Source organism: Bos javanicus, chromosome 9 (assembly GCF_032452875.1).
Source record: "Bos javanicus breed banteng chromosome 9, ARS-OSU_banteng_1.0, whole genome shotgun sequence".
NCBI lineage: Eukaryota > Metazoa > Chordata > Mammalia > Artiodactyla > Bovidae > Bos > Bos javanicus.
Window position 1 is genome coordinate 60918721 of NC_083876.1, and position 16228 is coordinate 60934948.

A 16228-nucleotide genomic window follows, 5' to 3' on the forward strand; every position below is an offset into this window, starting at 1 on the left:
GGATGGACTGGGGCAGACAGTAAATATTTTAGGTGTTGCAGGTCACACAATTTGCTCTCTGATGCTGTTTCTTCCTGCTCCCTTTAAAAAAAGAACAGCTCATTTTCAGCATGCTAGCCATAAACAATCAGGCTGCTTGCCAAATCAGGCCAGTCTGCAGACAGCAGATACAGAAGGAAAGCAATTCTCAAATACTAACTCTCCTCTCAAATTCCCCTTTCTTTTATCTTTAAATAGCTTCAGATAGAAGAGGAAATAGAGGTTTAAAAGACTATAAGGATAAGGGATCAAATCTAACTTTCCAAATGAGAAGCCAAAGTGTTAGAGCATACAAATTGACCTGCTTACAGCTGAGACCAAATGCTCACTTTGCTCTCTTCCCCCCTTCCATTTTTGGAATGCTTATGACTCAAATTTGAGGACTCTCTTTAAAATAAAGACTCCTGGACCTTTACTATACTCACAGCTTAATATATTTGTTTTACTGGAAACTTTTCACATTTTTTTATCATGACAAAGAAAGTCACACCAGGAAAAACTAATATAATACTTTTTAGTTTATACTGGGTTAGCATGGGGTTTAAGGGGGCTTAGAATTCTGTTCCCTAAATTTAATAAACTACCGAGTTTGCTCAGGCTGGACAGGCTAGCTTCTGAGGAGAAGCCTGAATAGGGCTGCTAGGTAAAGGGGACCAGTTCCATGATATTAACATTCAAGATAAGCAGACATCACTCCTCTCACCATATTCCTCTAGGACACATGGGGCCACCAAGCAAAAACCTTACAGGAAGAGTCTAATCCTATCCATCTACCATTTTCCCTATTACAATAATACGGAATGAGAAACAGCACTTCATTGCCACTTCTCAGAGTAGGTTATATACAAAAAAGAACATTTTCATTTTCTTTCAAATGGTAACTTAAGCTCATTCTTTGTAGCTGAGTTTCTAATTGTTTCCCACAGCATTTCTGATTAAAAGCCTACCTTTATTATCAATGAAAAAGAGTCTCTAGACTGAAACAGATACAGTCAGATATTCCAAATGAATCTTCCCTAAATTTAGAACAGGAATTCTTAAACAACTTTATAGAACACGTGTTACCAACCAATACCAAAAATATCTCTTCATGTGCCCATTATGAATGTAAAGCCTGAAATCTCTTGGATCTTTTAAAATACACTCACACAACATATGGCTTTATAAAATATTATCACCAATAAACCATGTGTCATCCAGGTTGTTTATGAAATGCCAGCTCTGAAAGGTCACAATTTCATCAGACACAGATTTGCGAAATTTTCACTGTAGATATGAGGTAATATGTTTTTTCCACATCATGTCCTCACTTTTCAGGTAAGAGGAATTTGACTCCTTTAAGACTGAAAAACAAGCCATGCCCTCCTCGCTCATTAAAAAAGATTACAGGAAAAAAATTATCACTTCTTCTGAATGATCTGTAAGTAGCTCCTAAACCCTCCTTTATTCTACTGTATTTAAAACTTTTCTTCTTCTAGTTTCAATCTGAAGTCCTCTCTGATTCTTTCCAGCAACTCTGGTTTAAAAATAACATCCAATGCAGTCATTGCCAGAGCTTTGGCTGTTCTCAAAGTGTAGAACTGAGCTTCTTGTGATCCTAAAGAGGAGAGAAGTTAAATAAAGGTAATTTCATATGTATTACACCTAATTTATTCGTTTTCAGGTTAGCTCTCAATATCTAAATGGCCTCTCCAACTGACCACCACAATACAGTATTTCCTGAGGTGTTCGGTAAAGAAGTGATAACGGGCTAAACTGAGCAGTTAGAAGGGCAGCTACTACTACAAAAAGAGCTCATGTCAAAACATCAACACTTACCTGCAGCTTCAGTATATTGTTCTGTATGATTCAAGGCATTAGACCCAATGTAAAAATATGGATGAATCCCGGGAACCACAAAAGAAACATTTCCAAAATCGGTAGATCCTTGGAAAGGTAAGACGAATCATGAATTTTTAATTGCTAGTCCAACAGAGCACATGTACCTTAATCTCTATACATCTGACATGATTTATAACTCCTTCCCTTCCAGAAATTCTCTACCCTTTTGGTTTCCATGACTCCACTCTCTACTGACTGGCTTTCTCTATGACTCCCTCTCTAGTCACTTCTGTCGCCTGTTTCCTGAGCACTGGTGATCCCTAGGGCTTCATCTCTGGGTTACTCCTTCCTCTGTGTCCTCAGGCAACCTCCTCAACATTGAAACCTATGTCTTCAATCACCTCTCATGTATTAACAACCTAGTCTCGACCTAGACAACTTTTGGAATAGGCTATTGAACAGCTTTCCTGAGAAGTCCTATGAAGACCTCAAATTTAACAAATGAATAATTTATACCAACCCACCCTACTTCAGCCTGCTCTTTCCCTTGAACTCTTATCTCGTTGAATGACATCAACACCCTGTTTTTATCTCCAAGTCCCCCTGAGTCTACATCATCAATATCTACCATATTTTAGGAGATACATTTCTAACATGTAAACATGTTAACAATAATGCTCTTTAAAGCACACACAAAAAAAACCCTAAAATAACCTGATATACTTATGCATGTTTAAATTCTAATAGTTGTTTGTTATTTCTCAGAAACTGAAAATGTCCCCATATAGCCAAGTCCTTAGTAACCTGTTTACTGATAACTGAGAATGAATTAAAATTCGATTTCCCCTTTAAGTAGCTTACTTAAAAATTAGAACTAAGCAAATTTAAACACTAGAAACACTTAGAATATAAAGCCAAGAGTAGGTTGGCTGTTTCTAAAAGCAAATCTGTTCACATGACATTCTACATTCACTGAAGAGTTCTTTAATGTCTTTCTCCTAACCACTAAGTTTGTAAAAAAGTGTCATTAAAAAGCATAAGCAATACTTCCCCCAACCTCCAAAGTTGTTAAGCAAAACCATTTAACCTTGGATGGTAGTTCCCTTCCTCAAACAGCATGGTATGTCTGAAAGAACTTAATTACCTGAAGGGCCACTGAACATAGCATCTTCTGAAATGAAGTCTATTCCCAGCTTTTTTCCATTTTCAACATAAGCTTTCCACAGACTCTTATTGGGAAGAACATTGTAATAATCATGTGCTCCACCGTTAATTTCCACCTAATAAAAATTATAACACAAATTTAAAATTAAGAAATTTGAATTCACGATCTAATTTTCAAATCAGCACTGGTTCTCTAACAGAAAGAGGTTTTAAAAGGAGGCGCCTCCCCTTCAGGATATAAACTCTCTCAAATCTTTACTTTAAAAAAAAACACATTTTTCTATAATGGGAGTTCCTAGGACCCTATCTCCTTTATGCTTTACACGCACCAAAGCACACAAGCTCACCTAGTTCTACCAACCAGTAGTCTCAGTTTCAGTCACCTAAACCAGGAGTGGGGGCAGCCAGGAATCTCCACTTTAACCAGCACCCCCAAGTAATTTTGATGCAGGTGGTCCCAAAGCCACATAAGAAACACTGCTCTAGGCTACAGCCCCTAAAAGACAAATCAAGATTTACTAATTTTCAGCCTGGAAAACCCCATGGACAGAGGAGCCTGGTAGGCTGCAGTCCATGGGATCGCTAAGAGTTGGACACAACTGAGCGACTTCACTTTCACTTTTCACTTTCCTGCATTGGAGAAGGCAATGGCACCCCACTCCAGTGTTCTTGCCTGGAGAATCCCAGGGACGACGGAGCCTGGTGGGCTGCTGTCTATGGGGTCACACAGAGTTGGGCACGACTGAAGCGACTTAGCAGCAGCAGTAGTATACAAACTGACACTGACACCACTACCTGGTCTGAAAGGTATGAAGTACTTTAAGAGAAAGACAGAAGATCCACAGTGTGGAGGGGTTGACTATGGTCCTCATTTATTAATTTCAGTGCATTAAGATACAGAAGCAGTTTACATGTGCCCAGTTAAGAGGATTTACAGATTTAGATTTTATTAAATAAAAAATGGGCAATATTCCCACAAACTAAAGATAATTCCAATAACATTAGCAAAAACCAATTATAAAATGGCAGAGATAATAATTATTTTACTCTTAGCAACATCTAAGTTAGAAACAATGAAAATCTAAACAAAGTCACACAGTTGTGTCTGACTCTTTGTGACTCCAAGGAATTCTCCAGGCCAGAATACTGGAGTTGGTAGCTGTTCCCTTCTCCAGAGGATCTTCCCAACCCAGGGATTGAACCCAGGTCTCCCACATTGCAGGTGGATTCTTTATGAGCTGAGCTACCAGGGAAGCCCAACAGATACTATAAGTCAGCCAAAACATAAAAATTATTAAATGACTATTTAAGTATAAGAGGAGATGAGCAATCTATCTGATAAGATATTTAAAGTAATAATCATAAATATGCTCAAAGAACTCAGGAGAAGAATGGATGAACAGAAAGAGAAGTTTTAAACAAAGAGTTGGAAAATATAAAAAAGAACTACACAGAGCTAAACAATACAGTAACTGAAATAAGAAATACACTAGAAGAAATCAACAGTAGATTAAATGATACAGAGTAACAGATGAGCAAAGTGGAAGACAAAGTAGTGATAATCACTCAAGCTGAAAAGAAAAAAGAAAAATGAATTTTTAAAAATGAAGACAGTTTAAGAACCCTTTGGGACAACATCGAGAGTATTAACATTTGTATTATAGGGATCCCAAAAGGAGAAGAGAGAGAGAGGAGCAGAGAACATACTTGAAGACACAATAGCTAAAAACTTCTCTAATCTGGTAAACAGACATCTAGTCCAGGAAACACAGAGAATACCAAACAGGATCAACCTGAAAAGGACCATGCTGTCATTAAACAGCAAAAATTAAAGATGAAGACAGAATATTAAAAAGCAAAAGAGAAGAGCAACAAGTTACCTACAAGGGAATTCCCATAAGACTATCAGCTGACTTTTCAGCAGAAACTCTGCAGGCCAGAGGGAGTAGCGCAATATACTTAAAGTGATGGAAGGGAAAACCTACAACCAAGAATACCCTCCTGACAAAGCTTTCATTCAGATTTGAAGCAGAGATCAAAAGTTTCACAGACAAGCAAAAGCTAAGAGTTCAGTATCACAAAGCCCCAACTTTCTAAGAAATGTCTGAAGGACTGTTTAAGCAAAAAAAAAAAAAAAAGGCCATGATTGAAAATATGAAAATTACAAAAGGAAAAATCTCATTGCCAAAGGTAAATACATGGTAAAAGTAGTAGATCAACCACTTTAAAGCTAGTAGGAAGGTTAAAAGACAAAAGTAGCAAAATCATGTGTAACTATAGTAATGAGTTAAGGGACACACAAAAGAAAAAGGTGTAAAATACGGTATCAAAAGTGGTAACTGTGACAGGAGGAATAAAAACAAAAGATAGGTTTGGCTGATTTTGCCATAAAGTTGCCTTCATAGCAACTATATAGAGCAATTCTAAAAGCATAACTGCCAATAAGGAAAAATATAACTTGCAGAAAGGCAGGGATTCTAGCTCAGCAATACCAGTTATTCTAAGTCCTGTGTGATAAGACAACTGTGGTCTTCCCTGTGCGAACACCGAGTAAAATAAATAAGAATGAAAGACTTTCAAATCAACTGATTTTTGCGTATTCAAGACACTGCCAAATGAAAGCAAGGCAAAATTAGGTTCTAATGTAACTTAATATAGACAGTCCCAGCCCACATATATACTTCTGATTATAACTTAGATTAACTCTTAAAAGTTCTTACTGTGCACCCAGTAGCCAAAGCTGCAGCTCTGAAGCAATCTTCTGCCTTTTTGGTCAAAACTGGAAGTTCTTTCATTGAGGGTGCACGGAAGTAATAGATTAACTCAGAATAAGAGGGAATGATATTGGGTTTTACACCACCATTTTTTATTATACCTATAAAAAGAACCAAATTACTGGAATTGAACTTGGAGCTTGGAGACCATTCCTTTAGTTTAAATACAACCATAAAGTTTTTCAGCCAAAACAAATATACAGAAAAATAGTTTAAACTTATTACCTTCACATATACACCAATCAAGATTTTGATGTTATTCAAGTTTCTATGCATTGTGGGATACTTACTGGCTAACAGGAAAAATAAAATAACTGTCTGTATGTACTTTCGCCTGAGGAATTTACATGATGTTAATAAATTATGATTCTTGACTAAAAAGAAACTGTCAGAAATTTTTACAAGTATTGTTAGCCTTCTGAAAGGGAGTTTTATTTCAGTGGGCTTTCTCACAGTTGTATATTTTGCTAAACTTTTGACATAAGGAAAAACCCCAATGGTATGAGGTTCTATAATTACCCTCATATCTTAGGAATCCCACTTTAAATGGCGTTTGGCTCTGGGGAAATATTTGAGAATATTTTTATGTCAATAAGAAACCAATACAAATCAAAGATCACAAAGTATACTCTCAGCTGTCAAAACAAATGCATTTATTTGGAACTACACTGAGAAGGAAGATGTATCCATTCAAAATAATAACTAAAATAAATAAGCAAAGCCTAATATTTTATGACCTGCTTTTTTTAAAAAGTATTTTTACATATTCATGTTTGGTCCTTTTAAAGACACTAAAGTAGAAAATTGGTAAAAGTGCAGTTACGAACTAATTTTAGAGTACAGCAAAATCGGGTAAAGAAGAGATTTGAAGTAGAATACTTTCCCAAAGCATAAGGAAAGAAACTAAAAAATAAATCTGCAACTTCAAGACAGTACTTTATTACTGTATTTACATTAAAGTGCTACACATAATTTTAAATTATGCGTAATACGTTTACTTAGGATTAACAGCACTTGAATATATAAAACCAGTAACCATCAATTTTTTTAAAATGAGAAAACAATGAAATTTTGTTATCAAGAAACAGGATAACTGGGAAATCAAGTTCTAACTTTCAAATACCAACAGAAAGAACATATATCCTTTACATAAAAACATCAGTTCTAATACTCAAAATGACCATACTATTTATGTACAAATAATCTTAACCACATGTAAACAAACATCTACTATCCTGCCCCAAGAATTTCTGAAAATGTTAAAAAAATTTTTGAATATTCATACAGTACATAAAATGTCCCCAATATTTTTTACATTTAAAAAAATTTATGTATTTGTTTTAAACCCCAATTTTTTTCATCAAATAGTCTATTAAAGAATTGTATTGCACTCAAATATATTAAGCACCATCTATTACCCAAAGTATCTGACATTTGTACCATGAACTCTCCAGGTTGGTTTCAGTTGCTGTCTTAACACAGACAGATTGTTGTAAGCGAGGACAGCAGCATCTAATGCATTCAGCCCTTCCCAGGGATAAGCAGCAGCATGAGACGCTTTACCATAGTACTTCACAGTCACACTAGGAAATAAAACATCATTAGGGATTACTTTTTTCAATATCACTAAACAAAGAAAATCCAATCATTATTCAAAATTAATTCACACTGCTGGAATTTTTATTTGCAAATTATTTGTAGCAATAATGTATCAATTTACATATTTTAGTTCTAATTTACATGTAAAACAGGAACTAACACAAAGAAGGCAGTCCAAAAAAGAATTTTGCTCAAACTCCTCTTCAAATTAAATCTGTACACCATTAAACTTAAATAAATAATCCAATACTGTATTAAGTGCTGGTATTACAAAAAAGATGGCTCCTGTCTTCTATACTGTATTGTGACAGTTCTCTATCAAAGGTCTGCAGAAACTCAGATAATTCTGTCTTAGGGGTGGGGAAAGGTCAAGGAAAGACAAAAAGGAGGTCACTTTTTTGTGTGTGTGGGTTTTTATTTTTACTTTTTTTTTTTTTTCAGAGCTACCCCACTTATGGATTTTTAGCTCTCTGAGGAGGGATCAAATTCTGTGCCCTCAGCAGTGAGTGCACAGAGTTCTAACCAGTGGACTACCAGAGATTTCCCAGAATGTAATATTTGAAATGGGTTAAGAAAACCTCTAAAAATCAGATTAAACTCACAATTTTATAAATACTATTGCTTTAAGTCAGCTGTTCCTGATCAATACTTTATTAATGCTCCAGAATACCCGTAGCACTAAAGCCTTAAAATTTTATACACTGTTTTCTCACTTTCAAATAGTTCTCATGCTAGTCTAACTACTCAGATACAATAAAAAACAAATTTCAAGGGATTAGATCTGACAGACAGAGGGCCTGAAGAACTATGGACGGAGGTTTGTGACACTGTACAGGAGGCAGGGATCAAGACCATTCCCAAGGAAAAGAAATGCAAAAAGGCAAAACGGTTGTCTGAGGAGACCTTACAAATAGCTGTGAATAGAAGAGAAGCAAAAGGCAAAGGGGAAAAGGAAAGATATATCCATTTGAATGCAGAATTCCAAAGAATAGCAAGGAGAGATAAGAAAGCCTTTCTCAGTGATCAATGCAAAGAACTAGAAGAAAACAACAGAATGGGAAAGTCTAGAGATTTCTTCAAGAAAATTAGAGATACCAAGGGAACATTTCATGCAAAGATGGGTATAATAAAGGACAGAAAAGGTATGGACCTAACAGAGGCAGAAGATATTAAGAAGAGGTGGCAAGAATACACAGAAGAACTATACAAAAAAGACCTTTATGACCCAGATAATCACAATGGTGTGATCACCAACCTAGAGCCAGATATTCTGGAATGTGAAGTCAAGTGGGCCTTAGAAAGCATCACTATGAACAAAGCTAGTGGAGGTGATGGAATTCCAGTTGAACTATTTCAAATCCTAAAAGATGATGCTGTGAAAATGCTGCACTCAATATGCCAGCAAATTTGGAAAACTCAGCAGTGGCCACAGGACTGGAAAAGGTCAGTTTTCATTCCAATCCCAAAGAAAGGCAATGCCAAAGAATGCTCAAACTACTGCACAATTGCACTCATCTCACACGCTAGTAAAGTAATGCTCAAAATTCTCCAACCCAGGCTTCAGCAATACGTGAACCATGAACTTCCAAATGTTCAAGCTGGTTTTAGAAAAGGCAGAGGAACCAGAGATCAAATTGCCAACATCCACTGGATCATCGAAAAAGCAAGAGAGTTTCAGAAAAACATCTACTTCTGCTTTATTGACTATGCCAAAGCCTTTGACTATGTGGATCACAATAAACTGTGGAAAATTCTGAAAGAGATGGGAATACCAGACCACCTCACCTGCCTCTTGAGAAACCTGTATGCAGGTCAGGAAGCAACAGTCACAACTGGGCATGGAACAACAGGCTGGTTCCAAATTGGGAAAGGAGTATATCAAGGCTATATATTGTCACCCTCTTCTTTAACTTATATGCAGAGTACATCATGAGAAACGCTGGGCTGAATGAAGCACAAGCTGGAATCAAGATTGCCGGAAGAAATATCAGTAGCCTCAGACATGCAGATGATACCACCCTTCTGGCAGAAAGCGAAAAACTAAAGAGCCTCTTGATGAAAGTGAAAGAGGAGAGTGAAAAAGTTGGCTTAAAGCTCAACATTCAGAAAACGAAGATCATGGCATCTGGTCCCATCACTTCATGGCAAATAGACGGGGAAACAGTGTCAGACTTTATTTTTTTGGACTCCAAAATCACTGCAGATGGTGACTGCAGCCATGAAATTAAAAGATGCTTACTCCTCAGAAGGAAAGTTATGACCAACCTAGACATCATATTAAAAAGAAGAGACATTGCTTTGCCAACAAAGGTCCGTCTAGTCAAAGCTATGGTTTTTCCAGTAGTCATTTGTGGATGTGAGAGTTGGGACTATAAAGAAAGCTGAGCACCAAAGAATTGATGCTTTTGAACTGTGGTGTTAGAGAAGACTCTTGAAGAGTCCCTTGGACTGCAAGGAGATCCAACCAGTCCATTCTAAAGGAGATCAGTCCTGAATATTCATTGGAAGGACTGATGCTGAAGCTGAAACTCCAATACTTTGGCCACCTGATGCGAAGAACTGACTCATTTGAAAAGACCCTGATGCTGGGAAAGACTGAAGGCGGGAGGAGAAGGGGACGACAGAGGATGAGATGGCTGGATGGCATCGTTGACTCAATGGACATGAGTTTGAGTAAACTCCAGAAGTTGGTGATGGACAGGAAGGCCTGGAGTGCTGCAGTCCATGGGGTTGCAAAGAGTTGGACATGACTGAGTGACTGAACTGAACTGAAGGTTTATAGAAAGGATTACATATTAAATAGTTATTTACAAAGATGACTTGCTTTGATAATACTTTTTAAGCCTGAATAATAGTACCCATGTGTAAATTAATAAAAAGTCACTTAGATTTTTTTTTTAAATGAGTAGATTCAGAAGGCTCATGACAATTCTTACTGATTCCAAACATTCAATTAACAAAACAAAACAAGTAAAAGCATTCAAGTAAAATACATTTTAAAAATTTTAGGATACTTGTTATTTCCTCAATATATATCTTATCACCATCACTCAGAAACTGGAATTTTAACAAAACTGGTGATAAATATTATAAAATAGAAAAGGATGTCCTTTATGAAAAGGATTCTAGCACTATTTTTTCTAGGATTCAAATCTATGTACAATTAAAGTACAATAAACTACAGGAAAAGAAATGCTAATGCTTGTTTTGTATTAGCGTTAGTATTTTAGGCTTAAAAACGTATTTTAAAAGTGATGTGGAATGATATTCAAGACATATTGTTTAATTTAAAAAGCAAGAGCAAGATCAACAATATATTTAGAAGAATATTTTTTGGGGAAATCCTCCTTTAAAATTTAATTTATACATGTACCTATTTTATGGCTATTAATACACCCTAAAAGTTCTGGAAGAATATACATCTCTAGAAAAGGACAGGATGTGGGGAAGGTGAGTAATAGGGACACAGTGCTTTATTTATTGTTACAGATTTTTAGCATAAATAGATGAGTAATTTTTTTAAATTTTTGTTCTTGTTCTCTTTCCACCTTAGAAGATGGCCAATGAAAATCTAAGAAGTCAGATACTAAGAAAAGGCCTGAGGCCAAAAGGGCTGACTTCAGGATCAAGGCCAATAAACCTACCTAACCCTAAATCCTAGAAGGCTAATGGACTGGGAAGCCTGCCTGCAGCCACTGGCCCCTTCTAGCCAGAGGCATTGGCAGAGATTTCTAATCTCTAAAGTTTTCCAGAGGTGTACTACTATACATCACCCTTGAAACCAAAGACGAAAGATTCTTCCTCCTGTCACAATACCAATTTCTGGTGATAAGGCCGAAGACACCAGGACAGTTAAAATACTCACCCTCTGAAAACAGGGGATGCAGAGAGGTAGGTTAACTGAACTATCCTTAGCACTGAACTATCACTAGCCCTGCTGGGTTGGTTCCTCTATTACTCTCTAGATACTGCAGAGAATGTAGGGTTTTCCTGAAGCACCTGAGCAGTGGCTCCTTGGAACCAGACTACTAACTGGACCATTAACTATTATGGTGAAACTTCTGATGTAAAAATTTAAACCACTTCAATGATGCACCCAGGTACCAAAATAAATAAGAAGTTTCTTTCAACTTGATTACTCACTCATGTTCAGCAACATCAGGTAGATAAGCAGCATTCTCTTGAGATGGATGGGCCATAAAAACAACATCAAGATTTTTGAAAGCCCCGGCTTCAATTAAATCAATTTTGCCACCACCATCTTCCTCTGCAGGGGTTCCCAGGACAATTACCTAGAAAGAAATAACTGTGTCAGAGGGACAAAAATTCCTAGTAGGAAATGTCAGTCAGATTTCCTTGCATATATATTCACAATCTACATCAAACTATGAAAAGAGATTTTGTTCTCTGACTCTTAAATTATGCACTGGGCATAAATATATGGTGCTAAATTAATCACAAACTTGCAGTTGACATTATTATACCAATTTATTGCAGAGTATGTACTAAAACCTCTACAGGAAATTTTTCCCAATCTTCTAACACAATTTTATATAACTAATGTCAAAGATGAAAAAAGATAAGTACTATATACTAAGTCCCTCAAAATTATTTAGGACTTATTTCTTAAAGCTTTTATTTGATTATCTTTTAGTATATGTATATAATGATTCATAATCACTTTACTGTAAGGAACTTTTTAGTTACTAGTTATCCTCACAACAACCCTGTGAGGTAGGTAAGAGATTCTTGTCATCATTTTAAGAAAGGTGGTTTTGAGGCACGGAGTCAAGTGTCTTGCCCCAGGTCACAGAGCAAGTCTTAAGGCAGAGCTGGGATAGATATCCTTCAGGCCTGAACTTTGTTTCTTTACTAAACTACCTCTTTAAAAGGTCTTAACACATTAATCCTTTATGAAAAATATTAAATAAATCTTAATACCACAGTTAGAAACGGCCAACTGTTACACAAACTTACTAATTCGATTCCACCAGCTCAACCAGGCAGATTTATTGGTCACCAAACACCTAATTAAACAAAAGAGAACTTTACAGAATAAACATTTTACTTTGATATTTAAACTTTAACTTCTTCAAACAATTTTTAAAAGTAAAGACAAATTATCTATAAACAACTAATACACTTTCAAGGTCACGTACAAGAACACAATGAAACAAGCTGGAAAAAGTCTTGGCTTGCAAAGAGAATCAACATAAAACTCCATTTTCAGGTAAGACAGATAACCTTCTAAATCTGAGTATTAAGATTCAAAATCAGAAGTGTGTATACTTCCAGGCATCCAAACTCTTATATTAAGCTGCTTTTTACTCTTAATTTTTGACTCAAGAAATCTGATGACTTTTCAGGTTAAATCTTGCTGACTTCTCTGAACCTTTCATAAACCTGGTTAAAGCTAAACCTCTCCAGTGTTTCATGCAACAGCAAAGGACACCTCCTCCCCCAAACAAAACAAAATCCTAGCCAGATGAAAAACAATGGCCCAATCAGAGGCAGAAAAGAGAAGGCAGCTAAACAGAAAAAGCCACAAAAGATGGAACTGTTGGAATAAAAGAGAAAGGTTACTGACGCTGGAAAAAAATGGGCTAAAGAATATGAAATATAACACTAGTCTTCCCCTTAACCGGAATGGTGCTGACTGAATCTTAGCTCACAGAATGAAGAATATACAATTTGGAAAAACAGAGTAACACAAGATTAAACTTGCCCACCTGGTGGGCTGCCGTCTATGGGGTCGCACAGAGTCGGACACGACTGAAGCGACTTAGCAGCAGCAGCAGCAGCAGCAGCACGGCTAACATAAACAACATTTCCCTGTTTAATTTCGAGTTAATTTCTTAAAATCACGAAATAAACTTTAAGACTTAAGGATCAACTCATCTATGTTCTTAATGGTCACTCTCTTCCCATTTTCTGTATACTTCTAGAAGTTTTGTAGTTCTACTGGCTGAACATTTCCTATCCAAACTCCAATGATTCTAATCACAACAGCTTCTAGAACTGCCACAAACAAAAAAAATTTTTTTGGAGTCTAACAAGGAGGGTGTGCAGGTCTCCCTACAATAACTACTTCCTTCTAGAGCTTGCACAAGCTTGTCAGCCAATTGCGATTGCCCCATTACCAAAAATAAGCCATCACGAAAACCAGGCTTGGTTCTAAGGTTCTTTCCTAAGGGAGAAAGTCAACTCAATTGTTTACAACTATACAGGAGAAACTTCCCTGGCTCAGACGGTAAAAGCATCTGCCCACAATGTGGGGGATCCGGGTTCGATCCCTGGGTAGGGAAGATCCCCTGGAGAATGAAATGGCAATCCACTCCAGTACTCTTGCCTGGAAAATCCCATGGACGGAGAAGCCTGGTAGGCTACAGTCCGTGGGGTCACAAAGAGTCGAACACGACTGACTGACTTCACTTCACATACAGGAGAGAAAAAGCAAAAATCTGTAAAATGTCGCTAGGTCTGCAACTCATGAACTACTGATTTTGATCCAGGGATTCTGCCCACTATAGCAAAGGCCAGGACATCGAGCGCTGTCTCTTACACCTGCCCCGGGGTGGGAAGGGACTGATGCGCAAGGGAAGCGCCAGCTGCCGCCCTTCTCCGGTCGGTCCCGGACTGGGCAGGCAAAGAGAGCCCCACTCCCGGGTCCCACCTCACCTTCACCGGCAGAGGCAGTCCGGCGAGGCTCTCCAGGGCCCCCTTCACGCCCAGGGCGGCCGCCGCCCCGACCTCGGCGATCAGGTTGTGGCCGCAGGCGTGCCCGATGCCGGGCAGCGCGTCGTACTCGCATAGAAAGCCCAGGTGCAGCGGGCGCGGTGCCGCCCAGCCCCCCGGCGACCCCCACTCCGCGCGGAAGGCCGTGGCCAGCTGGTAGTGCGGCTGCACGGCCCACGACCCGGCCGGGGTCTCGCTCTGGAAGAAGCGCGTCAGCACTCCGTGGGCGTGATGCTCCTCGTAGGCCAGCTCGGGCTCGCTCCAGATGGCGCGGCTCAGGGCCCCCAGGCGCTCGGCCGCCGCGTCGATGCACTCCGCCGCGCGCAGCTTCAGCAGCTCCAGATCGGAGACGCTGGCGCAGGCACCCCCTTCCACCGGCCGCTCCTCTCCGGGTCTCATCGTGCCTACAGCCTGTGACCGGTCAGCAGTTCTCGCCGTGGAACGCTGGCCGCTCCCGGCGGCCCACCGAGCCTGCGTACACACCGGGCGTCCGCGGAGGTCGTCGCCACAGCTCCCGGGAGACCCGCCCCCGAGTCCCCCCGGCCCCGCCTCCAGAGCCTCGCCCGAAACGTGCTCCGCCCCTCCTGCAGCCCGCAGGTGCTCCGCCCCCCAGTCCGGGCGGGGGTCGCTGGGAAAAACCCGGTTCTGGCGCCTCCTCCGCTCTTCTCAGGTCTCGTGGCTGTCCTGACAATTGATCTATGCTCTAAGGATATTATTCCTTGCCCGTCGTTGCTTCTGTCCCACAGTAGCAGAATGGGGACGGTTTCATTGGCTAATAGGTATCAGAGGCAGACCAAGTGAACGTTTGTTGATATTCAGAGTCGATAAGTCGTGTCCGACACTGCGACCCCGTCGACTGTAGCCCGCCAGGCTCCTCTGTCCATGAGATTTTCGGGCAAGAATACTGGAATGGGTTGCCATTTCCTTCTCCAGGGGATCTTCCCAACCCAGGGATTAAAACACAACCCCCCTCCCCCCACCTCAGCCCCAGCACGTGCTGCAGTGCAGGTGGATTCTTTATCGCTGAACCAACCAGGGGAGTCAAGTGGAACATAGTCTCCCTGAAAAACCAGCTCTCTCTAAAATAGGAATAAGCCACTCTGTTTCTAGAATAGTAATACAAATTTATACAAGGTTTTTAGTTCATAAAATTGGGTGCCAATGTAAATGGTTTGCAAAGAACACCGGTCTATAGACTACGAACTTCACTTTGCGGTTTGCCCTCACTTTCTTCTCCTTGAGGTTATTACTGTGTAATAGAAAAGCTGAAACTACTGTATATGGCTTTCTCATTAGAATCAGTACTCACTAATGACTGGAACAGCGTCTGGAACGCAGTAAGCACTATCTATGTATTCCCTTTATAGTCTATTTGAGTGGAATAGAATTAGAATTAAGAATTTAAAATGAGGTGTTTGTTTTTTTTTTTAAAGCGCAAAACAAAGTTAATTAAAAGATGACAGAGGATGAGATGGCTGGATGGCATCACTGACTCGATGGACTTGAGTCTCAGTGAACTCCGGGAGTTGGTGATGGACAGGGAGGCCTGGCATGCTGCGATTCATGGGGTCGCAAAGAGTCGGACACGACTGAGCGACTGATCTGATCTGATACTCATTCTACTTTGTTGATTTGACTATGTTTTTTTTAATAGTAACAGCTTTGACAGAGAACATATTTTCTGTTTTCATTTACAATTTTGAGGCTGAACTCAAGTAACATAGGGTGTGCGGTTGCTGTCCACGTTATAACTCGGTTTTAGATTACCCAATGAAGAAATTCAAGATTCTCCAGAGTGAAGCACAAAGTCTGAAAAACTGTTGTTGATGATATAACTATTAATAGCATGGTAGAGATTTATAATCTAAGGTGTTCCACATAGTAAAAGCTTCCATCAGCATCTCATACCCTATCACCTCTATTCTTAATTTGTCACAATTAGGTTAAATCAGACAGAATAGATTCATGTAATAAGACAAATATATTTTTAAAAATATTTTTGGTATGAATCTTTTTTAAAGCCTTCATTGAATTGCTACAGTATTGCATCTGTTTTATGTGGGATGTTAGCTTCCCAACCAGGGATTGAACCCACA

At 39.0% G+C, this 16228-nt stretch overlaps 1 protein-coding gene across 1 annotated transcript; it reads right to left on the reverse strand.

Moving 5' to 3' along the window:
- Positions 1 to 433: 433 nt before the first annotated feature.
- On the reverse strand, positions 434 to 14682 carry PM20D2 (peptidase M20 domain containing 2). The gene is made up of 7 exons (XM_061427834.1): positions 14076 to 14682; positions 11541 to 11689; positions 7239 to 7381; positions 5745 to 5899; positions 3005 to 3140; positions 1858 to 1965; positions 434 to 1636 (listed from the first exon to the last, which is right to left on the reverse strand). Exons 1-7 carry the CDS (start codon positions 14529 to 14531, stop codon positions 1497 to 1499), a joined length of 1287 nt encoding a protein of 428 aa, XP_061283818.1. The 5' UTR covers positions 14532 to 14682; the 3' UTR covers positions 434 to 1496.
- Between the last annotated feature and the right edge of the window lie 1546 nt (positions 14683 to 16228).

Coding starts and splice junctions, on each gene's coding strand:
- PM20D2 (XM_061427834.1), bottom strand. CDS start 14,531: ATGAGACCCGGAGAGGAGCGGCCGGTGGAAGGGGGTGCCTGCGCCAGC. Junction 7,382..11,540: donor CCTGATGTTGCTGAACATGA/GTGAGTAATCAA, acceptor TTTATTTCCTAG/TGTGACTGTGAAGTACTATG. Junction 1,966..3,004: donor TATGTTCAGTGGCCCTTCAG/GTAATTAAGTTC, acceptor TACCTTTCCAAG/GATCTACCGATTTTGGAAAT.